This window comes from Lynx rufus, unplaced genomic scaffold (assembly GCF_022079265.1).
Source record: "Lynx rufus isolate CCGP_SWC_20201006 ecotype Redwood Valley unplaced genomic scaffold, mLynRuf1.p SCAF_12, whole genome shotgun sequence".
NCBI classification, from domain to species: domain Eukaryota; kingdom Metazoa; phylum Chordata; class Mammalia; order Carnivora; family Felidae; genus Lynx; species Lynx rufus.
Window position 1 is genome coordinate 49,309,050 of NW_025814826.1, and position 13,955 is coordinate 49,323,004.

The window sequence follows — 13,955 nt, forward strand, 5'->3', positions numbered from 1 at the left end:
CACCTGCAAAGTACGTTATACCTGTACATGAAATGACAAGATTTCCTGAGGGCAAGGGGATGAGCTTCACCTCTCAATATACTTCAAGTTTTCTTAGTCTTCCCCTCCCCGGTACTTAATGAGCCATTTTAGAAGGATTTTGACACCTTGTCTGTGGGCTGTTGGCCTCCAGCAACTTTTACCATTCTTAGCCTGTGAATTCTCCAGTGGTAAGAAATCATAGTTTTTCCTTAAATAAGTTTTCAAATGTCCTCATTTTTAAGAGCTAGTAATGTATACACACACATACACACACATATATAAATATATATACACACAATTTATACACACACACACACACACACACAGACAATTTTTCCATCGGGCACCACTATGGGCATTGCTATAGATTTTGGCAGTCTGTCCCCCTTAGGAATGCTTGGACTCATGTGATCGATACCTTCCTTCTTGTCTAAGGATTTTGTGTTAAACATCTTATTTCTATACCTGCAGTCCTGTTGAGCAGGTGTTTCGACCTTAGAAATTGCAAGATGTCAGGATCTGTTCTTTATGGATGAATCGGAATTACAGGGATGATTGAGTTATTGCAATTTTTCAGAAAAGCAACAACCAAAGTAAACACATACCCAAATCATGTCGTACTATCTACAGAGGTGAAAATAAAAGAGAAGGTAATACACTGGCTTCTGAGGTTGAGCAAGTTTTATTTTTAAACCAAGATAGTAAGGTGAAATAGCCTCTCTTGGGTCAGTATTATCTTGGAAAAATCAGGAAATAACCAGGTAATTGTACAAATAAGTTTTAGAGTAAACTCTATATAAAAGTATTTTAAAAGGACCATATATTTTCACTGGAAGTAAAACCTATTTTAAGTATTTTGCATTGGGGTAAGTAAAGCTTGGAGAAGGTAGTGGGAAGAAATGGTGGGGGGCAAGTGGAGAGATAAAAATTGAGGCAAAAGTCTCAGAGATGCAACTGTTTTGTGGGGAAAGAAGGGTAATTTTATTGGGATGAAGAGTGAGATAAATATGGATAGGTCAAGTGGATTTGAATTATGGAAGGTTTTGAAGAGTACAATGAATAGTTTAAGTTTAATTTGGTAGGTGAGGGAGGGAAGAAATAATCTTAAAATTTAGAATTGGGAGGTACTTTGAGAGTTATTTAGGTCAATCAGTTGAGAGGTTGGTTGAGACTCCTTGGTCATGCCTTTGAAGGTTGACCTGCACCTGCTTTTATTGACAGAGATCTGTGGAGGATCTCTGTCTTTCCCAAGGCAGTATCTATGGAAATCTTGACCGTTAAAAAGTGTTTTCTTTCTTTTTTTTTAAGTTCATTTATTTATTTTTGAGGTGTGTGTGGGGGGGGGGGAGGATGAACAATTGGAGGAGGGACAGAGAGAGAGAGGGAGACACAGAATCCAAAGCAGGTTCCAGGCTCTGAGCTGTCAGCATAGAGCCTGATGCGGGGCTTGAACTCACGAACCGCGAGATCATGACCTGAGCCGAAGTTGGACGCTCAACCGACTGAGCCACCCAGGTGCCCCTATTTAAAATTTTTTTTAACGTTTATTTATTTTTGAATGACAGAGACAGAGCACAAATGCAAGAGAGGCAGAGAGAGAGGGAGATACAGAATCTGAAGCAGGCTCCAGGCTCTCGGCCGTCAGCACAGAGCCTGACACAGGGCTCAAACCCATGGACCGTGAGATCATGATCTGGGCTGAAGCCAGACCCTTAACCGACTGAGCCACCCAGGCACCCCAAAAGTTCTTTCTTGAATTGAATTGAATCTGTCTCCTGTGGGCATACAGAGCACTCCTAATCCCCCTTTTGTATGTCAGTCATTTAAATAGTTGAAGACAGCTGTAGTGTCTTCTGGTCTCTTACAGCTTTTGAGCAGAGAAGAAATGTAATGAATGTGATGTTTATGGGATTGTCAGTAACTGTTAAGATGCAGGGCTCTGAATGACAGCTGAAATGCTCTTTTGGCTCTGGTTCAGGGATTGGGCTTTACATACCTGCAAATTGTCATGGTATCATTCATCCCAGGTTGGATATAGGACAAGTCAGTATGACTTTGATGTCATGTTCTTTTTAGTGGCAAGGCTTGACATTCTTTCCTGCCCTCCCTCCCTCCCTCCCTTCCTTCCTTTGTCCTCCCTTCCTTTCCCCCTTCCTTCCTTGCAAATACTTCTCTTCTGTGAAAGGAGTTGCATAGCACAATGGCTAAGTGGTTCAGCCCTTGGAGTTGGTCCTGGATTTTAATTTCAGCTTTCCCAGCTGCTCAATGTGTGATGATGGGCAAATTATTTAACTTTCCTAAGTTTGTAACCTTTCTTTTTCAATGGAGTGAGAACACCTACCTTGTAGTATGAATATCAGGCTTAAATGGAAAAGACACAAAGAAAGCATCTGATGAAAGTGGTCACTAAATGGCAAGTCTTTTTATTATTGTAAAAAAAGGAAACCATGACAACTGTTTGCCTCAGTCAATAAATAAATAACTATATATATTTAAGCTTAATAACTAAATAACTATATATCTATATCAATGCCTATCGAGATCTATATCTCTCTCTCCCTCTTTATCTCTATAGATAAATAGATGGATAGATAGATAGATATAAAGATATATTTATATCTATATATCTCCTTATATTTATTATAAGGAGTTGGTTCACATGATTAGGGAGGCTAAGAAGTCCCTAGGTCTGCAGTCAGCAAGCTGGAGACACAGGAGAGCTGATAATGTAGGTTTTAGTAGAGAAACTGTTAGGTTCCAGGTCCCAAAAGAGCCAGTGTTGCGGTTTGAGTCCACCCCGTTGTTCCCTTTCACTTAGTCTTCTGTTCTGTTCAGGTCTTCAGTGCATTGGATGAGGACCACCCACATTGGGGAGGGCAAGGTACTTTACGCAGGCTGTAGATTCAAATGGTAATCTCATCCTGAAACACCCTTACAGACACACTCCGAATGACATTCAGTTCTATTCAACCAAATGTCTGGGCACCCTGCGGACCCATCAGGCTGACCCATAAAATTAACCATTCCACTAAATAACAGACTTCTAGGAAGTAAGAAGTTCCGCAAACAAATAATAAAAACAGAATAAAGGAAGAGAATGATGGAGGGGTGCTGTCGTAGATAGGGCAGACATCTGTAAGGGATGCTCTGAAAGGTAAGCCTCTGCCAAGACTGGACTAAATGAGTGCTAAGCTCACTCTGATTAATGTGAACAAACACAGCTGACAGGAGGCTTCTGTTGCTCACCTGCTAGAGGGACAACTTGTAACATTAATGTGACAGGTAACCAGTGGCCATCCATGTTGCCTTAGGTGAGCACATTTTCTATGGCGGTGGTAGCATGGACCAAACCTTTGGAAGACCTGGAAGCCAGCCCTGGCTGTGCAGAAACCACTGATTCATTCGCTTGTCTCTCTGAACCTCAATTTCTCTTCTGAAAAATGAGGATGACAATGGCACCCTCAAGAGTATTGCCAGAATCAGAATGTGCCTATGTACTGAAAAGCCCTTTTTAGAACCATTGGTAAAATAATGTTAACTCTTAAAAAAAAAAAATCTTCAGTGATGCAGCTGAAGCCAGTCTTGGAAATGAGCTCTTGGTTTGGAAATCTGAACTTAACCTCATGAGAGACTTAAGTGAAAAATTGTTCTGTGACCACAGTTTTCCTTCAGATGTCTTGGTTAATGAATGGCCTCGCTACGTATTTTGCTAGTGGCAGAGAAAAAATAATTTGAAGCCACTAAATGAATCTGAATCTGATCAGTTGTAGCGAAAATCATCATGAGAGTTTTTTGAGTGCATACTCAAATAATATGAGTAAAAATAGTACACGCTCTCCTTTCATTCGGCCTCCAGCATTGGAAAAATAGCAAGTCAGGCAAACCTGATACAATATCCCTGATCCCTAAGTAACTTTCCCAGCGTGATAGAGCACCAGGGTGGGAGGAGAGACCATGTTTGGGCTGTCGTCGTTCATTTTTTTCTAGTGCTTTGCCAGAGGTATAAATTATGTGAGAAGAGGTATTCCTTTTTAACAACACAATTCAATGTAGTTCCCATTCACTGATGTACTTCATGCCAAAAGCGGAGCCAGACAAAGGAGATGGAAAGATAAGATGCAAATTTCTCATCTCTCAATGAGTTCAGTCACATCGGAGAGGCAGAAATGGAAACAAATCGTATGAGTCCAGCACTGTGAATACAGCAAAGCATGTGCAAATGCAGAGACAGTGAAGAGGGGCAGATAATGAGTCCTATCTGAGGACTGTTGGAAAAGCTGCATGAAGTAGTGAAGTGTGACCTGGGTTTTGAAGGATGAATAGGAGTTTATCTGGCAGAAAAAGGCGGTTTCTGTCAATTCTCTCTTTTTTATTTTCATTAACTATGTTGGTGAATAGTTTTATCCGTAAATACATTGTACCTATTTCTATATAAAGCATACTTAGGTCACTAATTTGAATGCTATTAGAACAAAAAGAATAATATGATATAAAAGGAAAAGTTTTAACTTGTAATTTCCTGTCATTTTAACCAGAGTAGTACCCCCCCACACACACATACACAACTCTCTTTATATCATTCTGTTTATTTTGTTGTTGTTTTATTTTGTTTTTATGAGTAAGTGCCATACCCAGTGCAGAGCCTGGTGTGGGACTTGAACTCACAACCCTGAAATCAAGACCTGAGCTGAGATCAAGAGTCAGATGCTTAACTGACTGAGCCACTCAGGTGCCCCCTGATTCTGTTTATTTTTATAAAGCACTTTAAAAAAAAATCTGAATTCGGGGTGCCTGGGTGGCTCACCCAGTTAGGTGTCTGACTTTGGCTCAGGATGTGATCTCATGGTCCATGAGTTCAAGCCCCGCATCGGGCTCTATGCTGACAGCTGAGAACCTGGGGCCTGCTTTGGATTCTGTGTCTCCCTCTCTCTCTGCCCCTCCCCTGCTCATGCCCTGTTTCTCTCTCTCTCTCTCTCTCTCTCAAAAATAAAGATTTTAAAAAATCTGAATTTATGTTATCTTGTTAGATTTTTTTTCCCCTCACTGAGAAATTAAGCAGCTGGAAGGCAAGAACGTTATATGTTCCTGGTTGCCCGGAACAGCGCCTGATATGTAGTAAATATTAAATACATTTTTAATAAGTAAATACATTTTATCCAGAAAATTAGTCTCATAATACCAAATTAATAAACAAGTTTAGACTAGACTGATTTATACTAATTCAGGGTTGTTGGGGTTTTGTTTGTGATCCACTGAAAAGCTTTTATTAAGCACTCTGGGCAGTGGTGGAGGGGGAAGGTTCAGTTCTGCACCTTGTCTGGAGCAGCTGGCCTGGAGCACAGCCCCTGCGGACAGGTAGGGGTGCTTGAATTAACTTTGATTTTCAACACAGAGTTCTACCATGATGTCAGTAGCACAGTAAAATTGGGATAAAATTATTGTTAAAGAGACACTTTTCAAAAGGGGTGTTTACGTCCTAAGTGCATTTACAGTTGGAAGGGAAAAAGTTTTAGAGGGACAATTGGAAATGTTTGCAAATGGCACATACTAGCTGTGGATGTCACAGCAGGGGGAAGTTCTGTGGGGACACTGCTCCATTTTGGAGACTTTTTCCCCTACTTTCTAAATTTATGTAATGTTGAGTACCTCACAGAAGTCTGTATAGCCCTGTGGCTAAAGCTTAGATTTTATAATTTTTTTAATGTTTGTTTTTATTTTCAGAGAGACAGAATACGAGTGGGGGGAGGAGCAGAGAGAGAGGGAGAGAGAGAATCCTAAGCAGGCTCCACACTGTCAGCAGAGAGCCTGATGTGGGGTTTGGACCCACAAACTGTGAGATCATGACCTGAGCTGAAATCAAGAGTTGGATGCTTAACCGACTGAGCCACCTGGGTGCCCCTAAGAGCTTAGATTTTAAAGACATGTTACTAGGGTTTGCCACTCCTTCACTGTGTGACCTCCCCTGAGAAAATCACTCAGCTGCGTGTATCGTACTTTTCGTCCTGGAGTGGGACTGAGAATAATTATATGTGTCTCATAGAGCTGTTATGACGTACATCACTAGACGAGAATAGAGGGCTTAACGTTTAGTATCGTGATGTACCTGTCAGATAGGGAGTTGTCATTTTCTCCTGGGGCCCCTTGTCATGCACATCCGGAAGCTGTAGGACCTAAAGGGAATTGCTCCTTTGGATGCTATCTGTGACCTCAGTGTTATGTTTGTGACCTAGCCCATATATTGGGTGCTTTCCTTTTTTTTCTTTTTTCTATGTTTATTTATTTACCAAGAGGGAGAGAGAGAGGGAGAGAGAGAGGGAGGGAACAAGTAGGGGAGGGGCAGAAAGAGGGAGAGAGAGAATCCCCAGCAGGCTTTGGGCTCTCAGCACAAAGCCTGATGCAGGGCTCCAACTTTGAAATGTGAGACCATGACCTGAGCAGAAACCAAGAGTTGGTGGCTTAACCCACTGAGCCACCCAGGCACCCCTGGGTGCTTTCCTTTGATTGCAGTTAGCTGCTTGTTTGTTTGTTTTTCTTTTTTCTTTTTACACTCCCTGCATTTTCAGAATTGCATTTAGACAAAGAGCATGTTAAGCCAAGAGCGGAATTAAAATACATTCAAGAAACCATTTTCCCTGCCCCTTTTCTTTAACTTTAAGTACAGTGTAAATTTAAATACTTTAAATGAGAGCAAAAAGGATTTATTTTACTAAAATAACTAATTACAGAATAATGTTTTAACAATAAAATGATATGTACTTACCTCTTTTAAATGCTGTTTTAAATTACATTTGACTGCAGAGTTTTACACAATTATTTACCTGGGCTCCCAAGTGTGTCTGGTTTTCCACCACTTGATTCCTTAACACATTTTAAGATGCTTAATTTTTGTGTTTTTTTTTTTTCTGATTGGTCTCTCTCCATTTGAGAATGCTGACATCGGTCACATATTTTCCAGTGGAAGGAGATATCATTTGTCATCAGTGCTGAATCTGGGCTGTTATTTTTTATTAAAAAAATTTTGTTTTTAACGTTTATTTATTTTTGAGACAGAGAGAGACAGAGCATGAATGGGGGAGGGTCAGAGAGAGGGAGACACAGAGTCCAAAACAGGCTCCCGGCTCTGAGCTGTCAGCACAGAGCCCAACGCGGGGCTCGAACTCACGGACCATGAGATCGTGACCTGAGCCAAAGTCGGCCGCTTAACCGACTGAGCCACCCAGGCGCCCTTGGGCTGTTATTTTTAATAAGATTTGAACATATTCAAAATTTAATAAAATTTGAATATAGTTTGAATATAGTTTTTAAAAGATTCACTGCAACAGCTGGAGTTATGTTTGAGATGTGTGATTATTCTTAAAAACATTTTTTCAGTTTAAATACTACCATTTATTTATTTTGAGAGAGACAGAGACAGTGTGAGTGGGGAAGAGGCAGAGAGAGGGAGACAGAGAATCCCAAGCAGGCTCTGCACTGTCAGCACAGAGCCCGATGCCAAACCGTGGGGCGCAGTCGGTTGAGCTTCCAACTCTTGATTTCAGCTCAGGTCATGATCTCACAGTTCGTGAGTTTGAGCCCCACATTGAGCTCTGTGCTAAGAACACAGAGCTTGCTTCAGATTCTCTCTCTCCCTCTCTTCATCCCTTCCCTGTTTGCATGTTCTCTGTCTCTCAAAATAAGCAAACTGAAAAAAAAACTAAGAAAAAATAAAAGAAACTGCCAAACTGTTTTCAGAATCGTTATAACATTTTATATTCCCATGACACAATGCATGTGATCAGTTTCTACACATCCTTGTCAGCATTTATTATTATCACTGTGTTTTATTTTAGCCATTTGATAGGTATGCATAGTGAAATCTCATTGTGGTTTTAATTTGCATTGCCCTGATGGCTGATGATGTTGAATATCTTTTCATGTCCTTACTTGCCATCAGTATATTCTCTTTGGTGAAGTATCTGTTCAAGTATTTTACCAATATTTTAATTGGCTTGCTTGGTTGTATTTACTAGTGAGTTTTGAGAGTTCTTTATGTATTCTAGAAACTAATCCTTTGTCAGGTGTGGTTTGCAAATATTTTCTCTGTCCGTAGTTTCTCTTTTACTCTTATTTCCATGGGCTTTCACAGAGTACAAATATTTTATTTTGATGAAGTCAAATTCATTGACTTTTCTTTTTATGGATTTGTACTTTTGGTATCAACTCTAAACATTCTTTTTTGTTTGTTTGTTTTTAATGTATTTATTGTCAAGTTGGCTTCCATACAACACCCAGTGCTCATCCCAACAAGTGCCCTCCTCAATGCCCATCACCCACTTCCCCTCTCCCCCACCCCCCATCAACCCTCAGTTTGTTCTTTGTATTTAAGAGTCTCTTAACTCTAAGAATTATCTTGTTCTACATTCTATTTTGTTCCTGAGTTCTGTAATTTTTACTTTTTACATTTAAGTTGATAATCTACTTTGAATTTTGATGTAAGTTATGAAGTTTAGGTTAAGTTTTATCTATCTATCTATCTATCTATCTATCTATCTATCTATCCATCTTTCTATCATCTATCTATCATTTGTCTATCATCATCATCTATCTGTTGCATGGATGTCCAATCGCTTGAGCACCATCTGTTGAAGTAGTTTTGCACATTTGTATAAAATCATATTTAGATTTAAAATCATAGAGTTGAGCATATGTGTATGAGTCTATTTTTGGCTTTTCTGTCCATTTCATTGACATATGTGTCTATCCCTCTCAAATATCACATGTACTGATTACTATAGCTGTATAGACAATAGGCTCAATATCTGGTAAAATGGTTTCTTCCACCCTCTTCTTTTCTTCATGATTGTTTCAGCTATTCTAGGGTCTATGACTTCCCATGTAAATTTTAGAATAAGCTTGTCTATTTCTAAAACAAACAAACAAAACTTTTCTGGGATTTTGGTAGGAATCACATTAAGCCTGTAGATCAATTTGAGGATAATTGACATCTCTACTATGTTCAGTTTTTTAGTCCATGAACACGGTAAACCTCTTCATTTATTTATATCTTCTTTTATTTCTTCAATCAGTAGTATAATTTTCAGCACACATATTTTGCAAATGCTTTATGTGCAAATATTTCATTATCTTTGGAGAAATTCTAAATGGTATTTAATTTATTATTTTTTCCCACTGAATGAGCACAAATTATATCCCATTGTGATCTTGATTTTTTAATTACTGTGATCACTAATGTAGTTAAATATTTTCTTCATTCATTTATTGTTCATATATATTTCTTATTCTCTATTCTTATTGTCTATTCATGATTTATTTGTTCTCAGTACTGATTCTTTTCCAGTTTCCTATACTGTACTTGTCTACTCCCAGTTGTAACTTGTCTTTTTATTTTCTTTAAGGTGTTTTTGATGAACCACTTTAAAAATTTTAATATCATTAAATTTATCAATCTTCTAACGTATAGTCAATTAATTTTTTTGCTTGCTTTGGATCCATATAGAATTTATATCTCCAGGTCAAAAAGACCTGAATGAGCTAAATAAATAGAAAATTTTTATTGGAAATAATTGTAAGATAGAAAATACCAGTTTTCATCATCCTCTTCTAAATGAGCAGGGGGAAATTGTTCCTTTTTAAGAAAGACCCTATATACAATGTACCCAAACAATTAATTAAAAAGTAAAACAGTATCCACCAATAGTTTTGGAAATTAAAGAAAAAGACTCTCCATTTGAAGTTCCCCCATAAAAACTGAGAGAAAGAGATTCTTAAAGCTTCAAAAGATTTTAATTTTCCTTGATTATTTCCAAAAACTAAATTAATTTTTATTCCATGACTTCTGGCAATACTACTATAATATTTCAGTGTAGTAGCTTTGTATTTGGTTATTAAGGAAGGGAGATTTGGTGCCCCAAAATGTAATATATAAACTTTGGATTGAGCTGTTCTGTTGAGCTTTCATAATGAGTATCTGATTATTTCATTGGCAAATACATTTTTTTCCCCTTCTGGTAAAAGGATCTAGGTATTCCGTGCATATTTATGTCTGGGGGGAAAAGAAAAACAAGATTTTTTTTTTTTTTTTTTTTAGCATAATGTAGCCTGGTAGGCCTAGGGACATATACTGAATTGCCTACTCCAACCATATAGGTTGATTATGTTTCCTCTGGGGGAAAATATATTCAATTTATTCATAATCACTTCTGTGTTTTGGTTTTCATTATATGAATGTATTTCAAATATTTTTTTATTGTCATTTTAATGTTAGATTACAAACAAAATAGGGATTTACTGGACAATTTCAAGAAGTTGACATGGTCACAAAGAAACATGCACCCACTATTCGTGATTGCCAGTCTTAATATGAACATTGAGCAAAGTTATGCAGCCCATTTGAAAGCACAAACTAGGGTATGAATCAATGCCGCTGAAGGTACTACCAATACTGAAAAACTCTAAGGCTTCTGAAATACACTAAAGATATGTTAGTATCTTGGCTCTGTGTGACGGTTAAGTGGTGGTTTTCACCTAGTCAAGCACAGACCACCCTCCATCAGACAGCTCTTGCTTTGTCGCAAAGATCACTGCCAGCTGAGTTTCCCTGAGTGTAAAGCTCAGAGTGTAGCACTCTGGCCGCAGGGCATCCTTTCCTGGCTCCTTATTCTAAAGCCTGATTGAGCTATTTAAAAAGATAAATTACGAAGTGATTTTTAGGGACAAAATCTTACCATTACATAGAGACAATATACGAAAGAATTTGAATTTGGGTAAACTCCTGGGCCCTTTCCCAATTTTCTTCTTCCACAAACCCTCCCTGTGTATCTTTCTTAGATTAAATGCATGGCTGCGACTTTTCCGTGGACTCAGGAAGCCCGTGTTTCTCTTCTATCACTTCCGCCAGCACACTTATCAGCCCAGGAGAGTCGCCTCTCTGCTTTCTGGCCGTCTTCCCATCTGTGCTGACTCTCCCACACTGGTTGCTAAGACCTTTCCTGGAAAGAATCTACAGGCTAAAACCCAAATCTGGATGATTTTTCACAGACAGTACTTTCTAAAATACACAGAAGTCTTGAGTTGCCAGGACGGTGTGAACCTGCCAGTGTTTTGCTAACTATTTCCAGAACATTGGCCCTGCTGCCAGCTGTAACCACAAGTTTTCCTAGTAAGAATGCATTTAAGGGAAGAGTTGTAAAAACATGGTTGCTTTCATAGGAACTTTATTGTGTTCTTAGCACTAAGTTATCTGAAAGGTGTAAAATAGAATCACTCTTTTCAAAGTTCCAGCAGTGATATACTTCTCTGGTTTGTGCTGTGCAGAAGTGAAGTTTTTCTGTGAAACGCCAGCTATCGCTGACATTGTAATCCTGGTTGATGGTTCCTGGAGCATTGGAAGATTCAACTTCAGACTGGTTCGGCTTTTCTTGGAGAACCTGGTTACAGCATTCAATGTGGGCTCAGAGAAGACACGGATTGGTATATGTTCCATTATTAGCAGAATAATGTGTAAATCTGCTAGGAAGCGTCATAAGAGATTTCAAAAATTTTTTACAGAGCAGCTTCCAGAATTCCAGGATCAACTATCATGATATTCCCAAGAGCGCAAGTTTGGATCAATTAATATTTATTCTCACTAATTTATGCTGAATGATGCTGTCATTCAGTTAATCATTAAACACATTTTAATTTCCTAAAAAGTCAAAATCTTCTCTGCCTAATAATAATAACTTTTAAAGTTGCAGCTGGTTTAAGAATTTATCAGGTATAAGCTTTCTTTTTATTTAAAAGAATCAGCTGAATCCAGTGGAATTTTGAACTAAGAAAATTGGAAATTGGAAATAGTCTTATAGTACAAACTAATCTTTGCCAAGTTAATTCCAGCCAAGATAAAAAAAAAAAACACAAGAAATGTTATGAATCTTTGAGCAATATGTCTACTTTATCATATACAGTCTTATAGTTCCACTTTAAATAGCCATTAAGGAAAGCCATTCCTTTGAGAATAAAAATGAACCAATAAATCTAGATCGCTTATCTACAAATACAATCAGATTTGTTTTTTAAATACCAAGTGCCTAATTAGGTGCTCACTTCTAAATGGCTAGAAAATATGTACATTCCTCCTGCCCCAAGATATGTCCAAACTAATTCCTTAAATTGATGCCAAGAATTCTCTTTGAAAATACATAGTGAGGCAGAGCAAAAAATTGTTACAAAGATCAGGCCCTTTATTATGCTAGTTTCACGAACAGTCCACTAGATCTTTGAATAACTCATCATTTCTGGGTGGGCTTTCTCGTCTTTTTTACCAGGTCTTGCACAGTATAGTGGTGACCCCAGAATAGAATGGCACCTGAATGCCTTTAGCACAAAAGATGAGGTCATCGAAGCTGTCCGGAATCTACCATACAAGGGAGGAAATACATTAACAGGTATGTTCTGTTCAGTTCATGTTTTAGCAACATACCTTGCCAAAGATTAGTTTCATTATTTCTTTCTGCCACTTTGTAAGGCTTGGCATAGTGCTTCTAAATCAAACTAAAATCTAAACTTCTTAAATGGCTCTTTTCTCAAACTCAGCATTAAGAATTAAAACCCAGACACCCCATTATTTATGCTTTATGAATATAATATCCCCAGAATGGTTTGGCTGGGCCAGAAGGAGACAGAATGATCCTGAAGGCTGACAGTCTTTGCCAGCTGTTCTAGCTTTTGCCATTCATTCGCTTCTTTTCACCTGTTTTCTCCTCCAGCCACCCCTTCATTTAAACAAAAACAAATTTCTACCTTATTTTCAAGGAAGGTATTTTCTTTGGCCTTGTTTTGCCATAAGTAGTTATCATAAAAATATTTGTGAATCTTTGGCTCACTGGTATTTTTGATATAAAAGGAGTGTAAGAATATTGAGATTATAATTATTCCAGCCACAGAGGTTGTCACAGGTTTTAACCTTGGTACATGCTATTTTCTTCTATAGACGCACAACGTACATGATTGTTTTAAACAGTATTGATGCTGTCAGTGGCTTTTAAGTAAACTGTTGAAATCTTGATAATTTCTTTGCCAATCTGAGGCATAATCTTTTTGTTAATACAACAGAAAACTTTATGAAACATAAATCTTAGAATAATATTGCAGTATTTCTTTTTTTTTTTCTGGATGAAAAGTGTCCCACTCAAAAGTCAGGAATTCAATGATCATTTTGGATCTGTCCCCACTATTCCTAAAAAAAGAGAGAAAGAGAATCTTTGGTTCTTCAGCCCAACGTGTATTGGCCATGGATTTAATATTCTTTATAAATGCTAGTTACTGAAATGATGGAGTATTCAGTTATTTGTCTTACCTCTATTCTGGTGTTATATTTTTCATCAGATCTGTTGAGTAAAGAGTCATTGTAAACGGGAAGATGAAAGTTCATATCTAGTAAAATATTCTTGTAGCTCAATAAGTTATTCATCTTATTGTTATATTTTGCAGAATTGGAAGGCTTTTTATTAGAGATGGTTGGTGTGTGTTTATTTTTTCCCCCAGGTCTTGCTTTGAACTACATTTTTGAGAACAGCTTTAAACCAGAAGCAGGAGCAAGGACTGGAGTGTCCAAAATTGGCATTTTAATCACAGATGGCAAATCCCAAGATGACATTATCCCACCATCCAGAAACCTTCGTGAATCCGGTGTAGAACTGTTTGCCATAGGTATGTGCTATTCATGGTCCTGTTTCCACCATGGCCACAGACACACAACCACTTTAAACAATATATAATGCAAAGTGCACTTCACTGAAAGCCAGAAGACCTGGCTAGTTTCTACTCCTGGCTCTAGGGGGAGCCAGTCTTTTGATCTGAGCCCAGTTTGATTCCATGTAAGATGGAAGTGGTGGGAACTTTCATGCGCCCTACAGTGCGAGGCTCTCTGGGTGAGATACCGTCGATACAGTGTT

General features: G+C 38.2%; 1 protein-coding gene across 2 annotated transcripts in view; it reads left to right on the forward strand.

Moving 5' to 3' along the window:
* COL14A1 (collagen type XIV alpha 1 chain) overlaps positions 1 to 13,955 on the forward strand; it is a 194,872-nt gene that overhangs the window by 24,480 nt on the left and 156,437 nt on the right. For both annotated transcript variants that reach the window (XM_047073804.1, XM_047073805.1), the window contains exons 5-7: positions 11,338 to 11,490; positions 12,327 to 12,446; positions 13,546 to 13,710. In XM_047073804.1, coding sequence (XP_046929760.1) covers positions 11,338 to 11,490; positions 12,327 to 12,446; positions 13,546 to 13,710 — 438 coding nt within the window. The remainder of the gene's footprint in view (positions 1 to 11,337; positions 11,491 to 12,326; positions 12,447 to 13,545; positions 13,711 to 13,955) is intronic.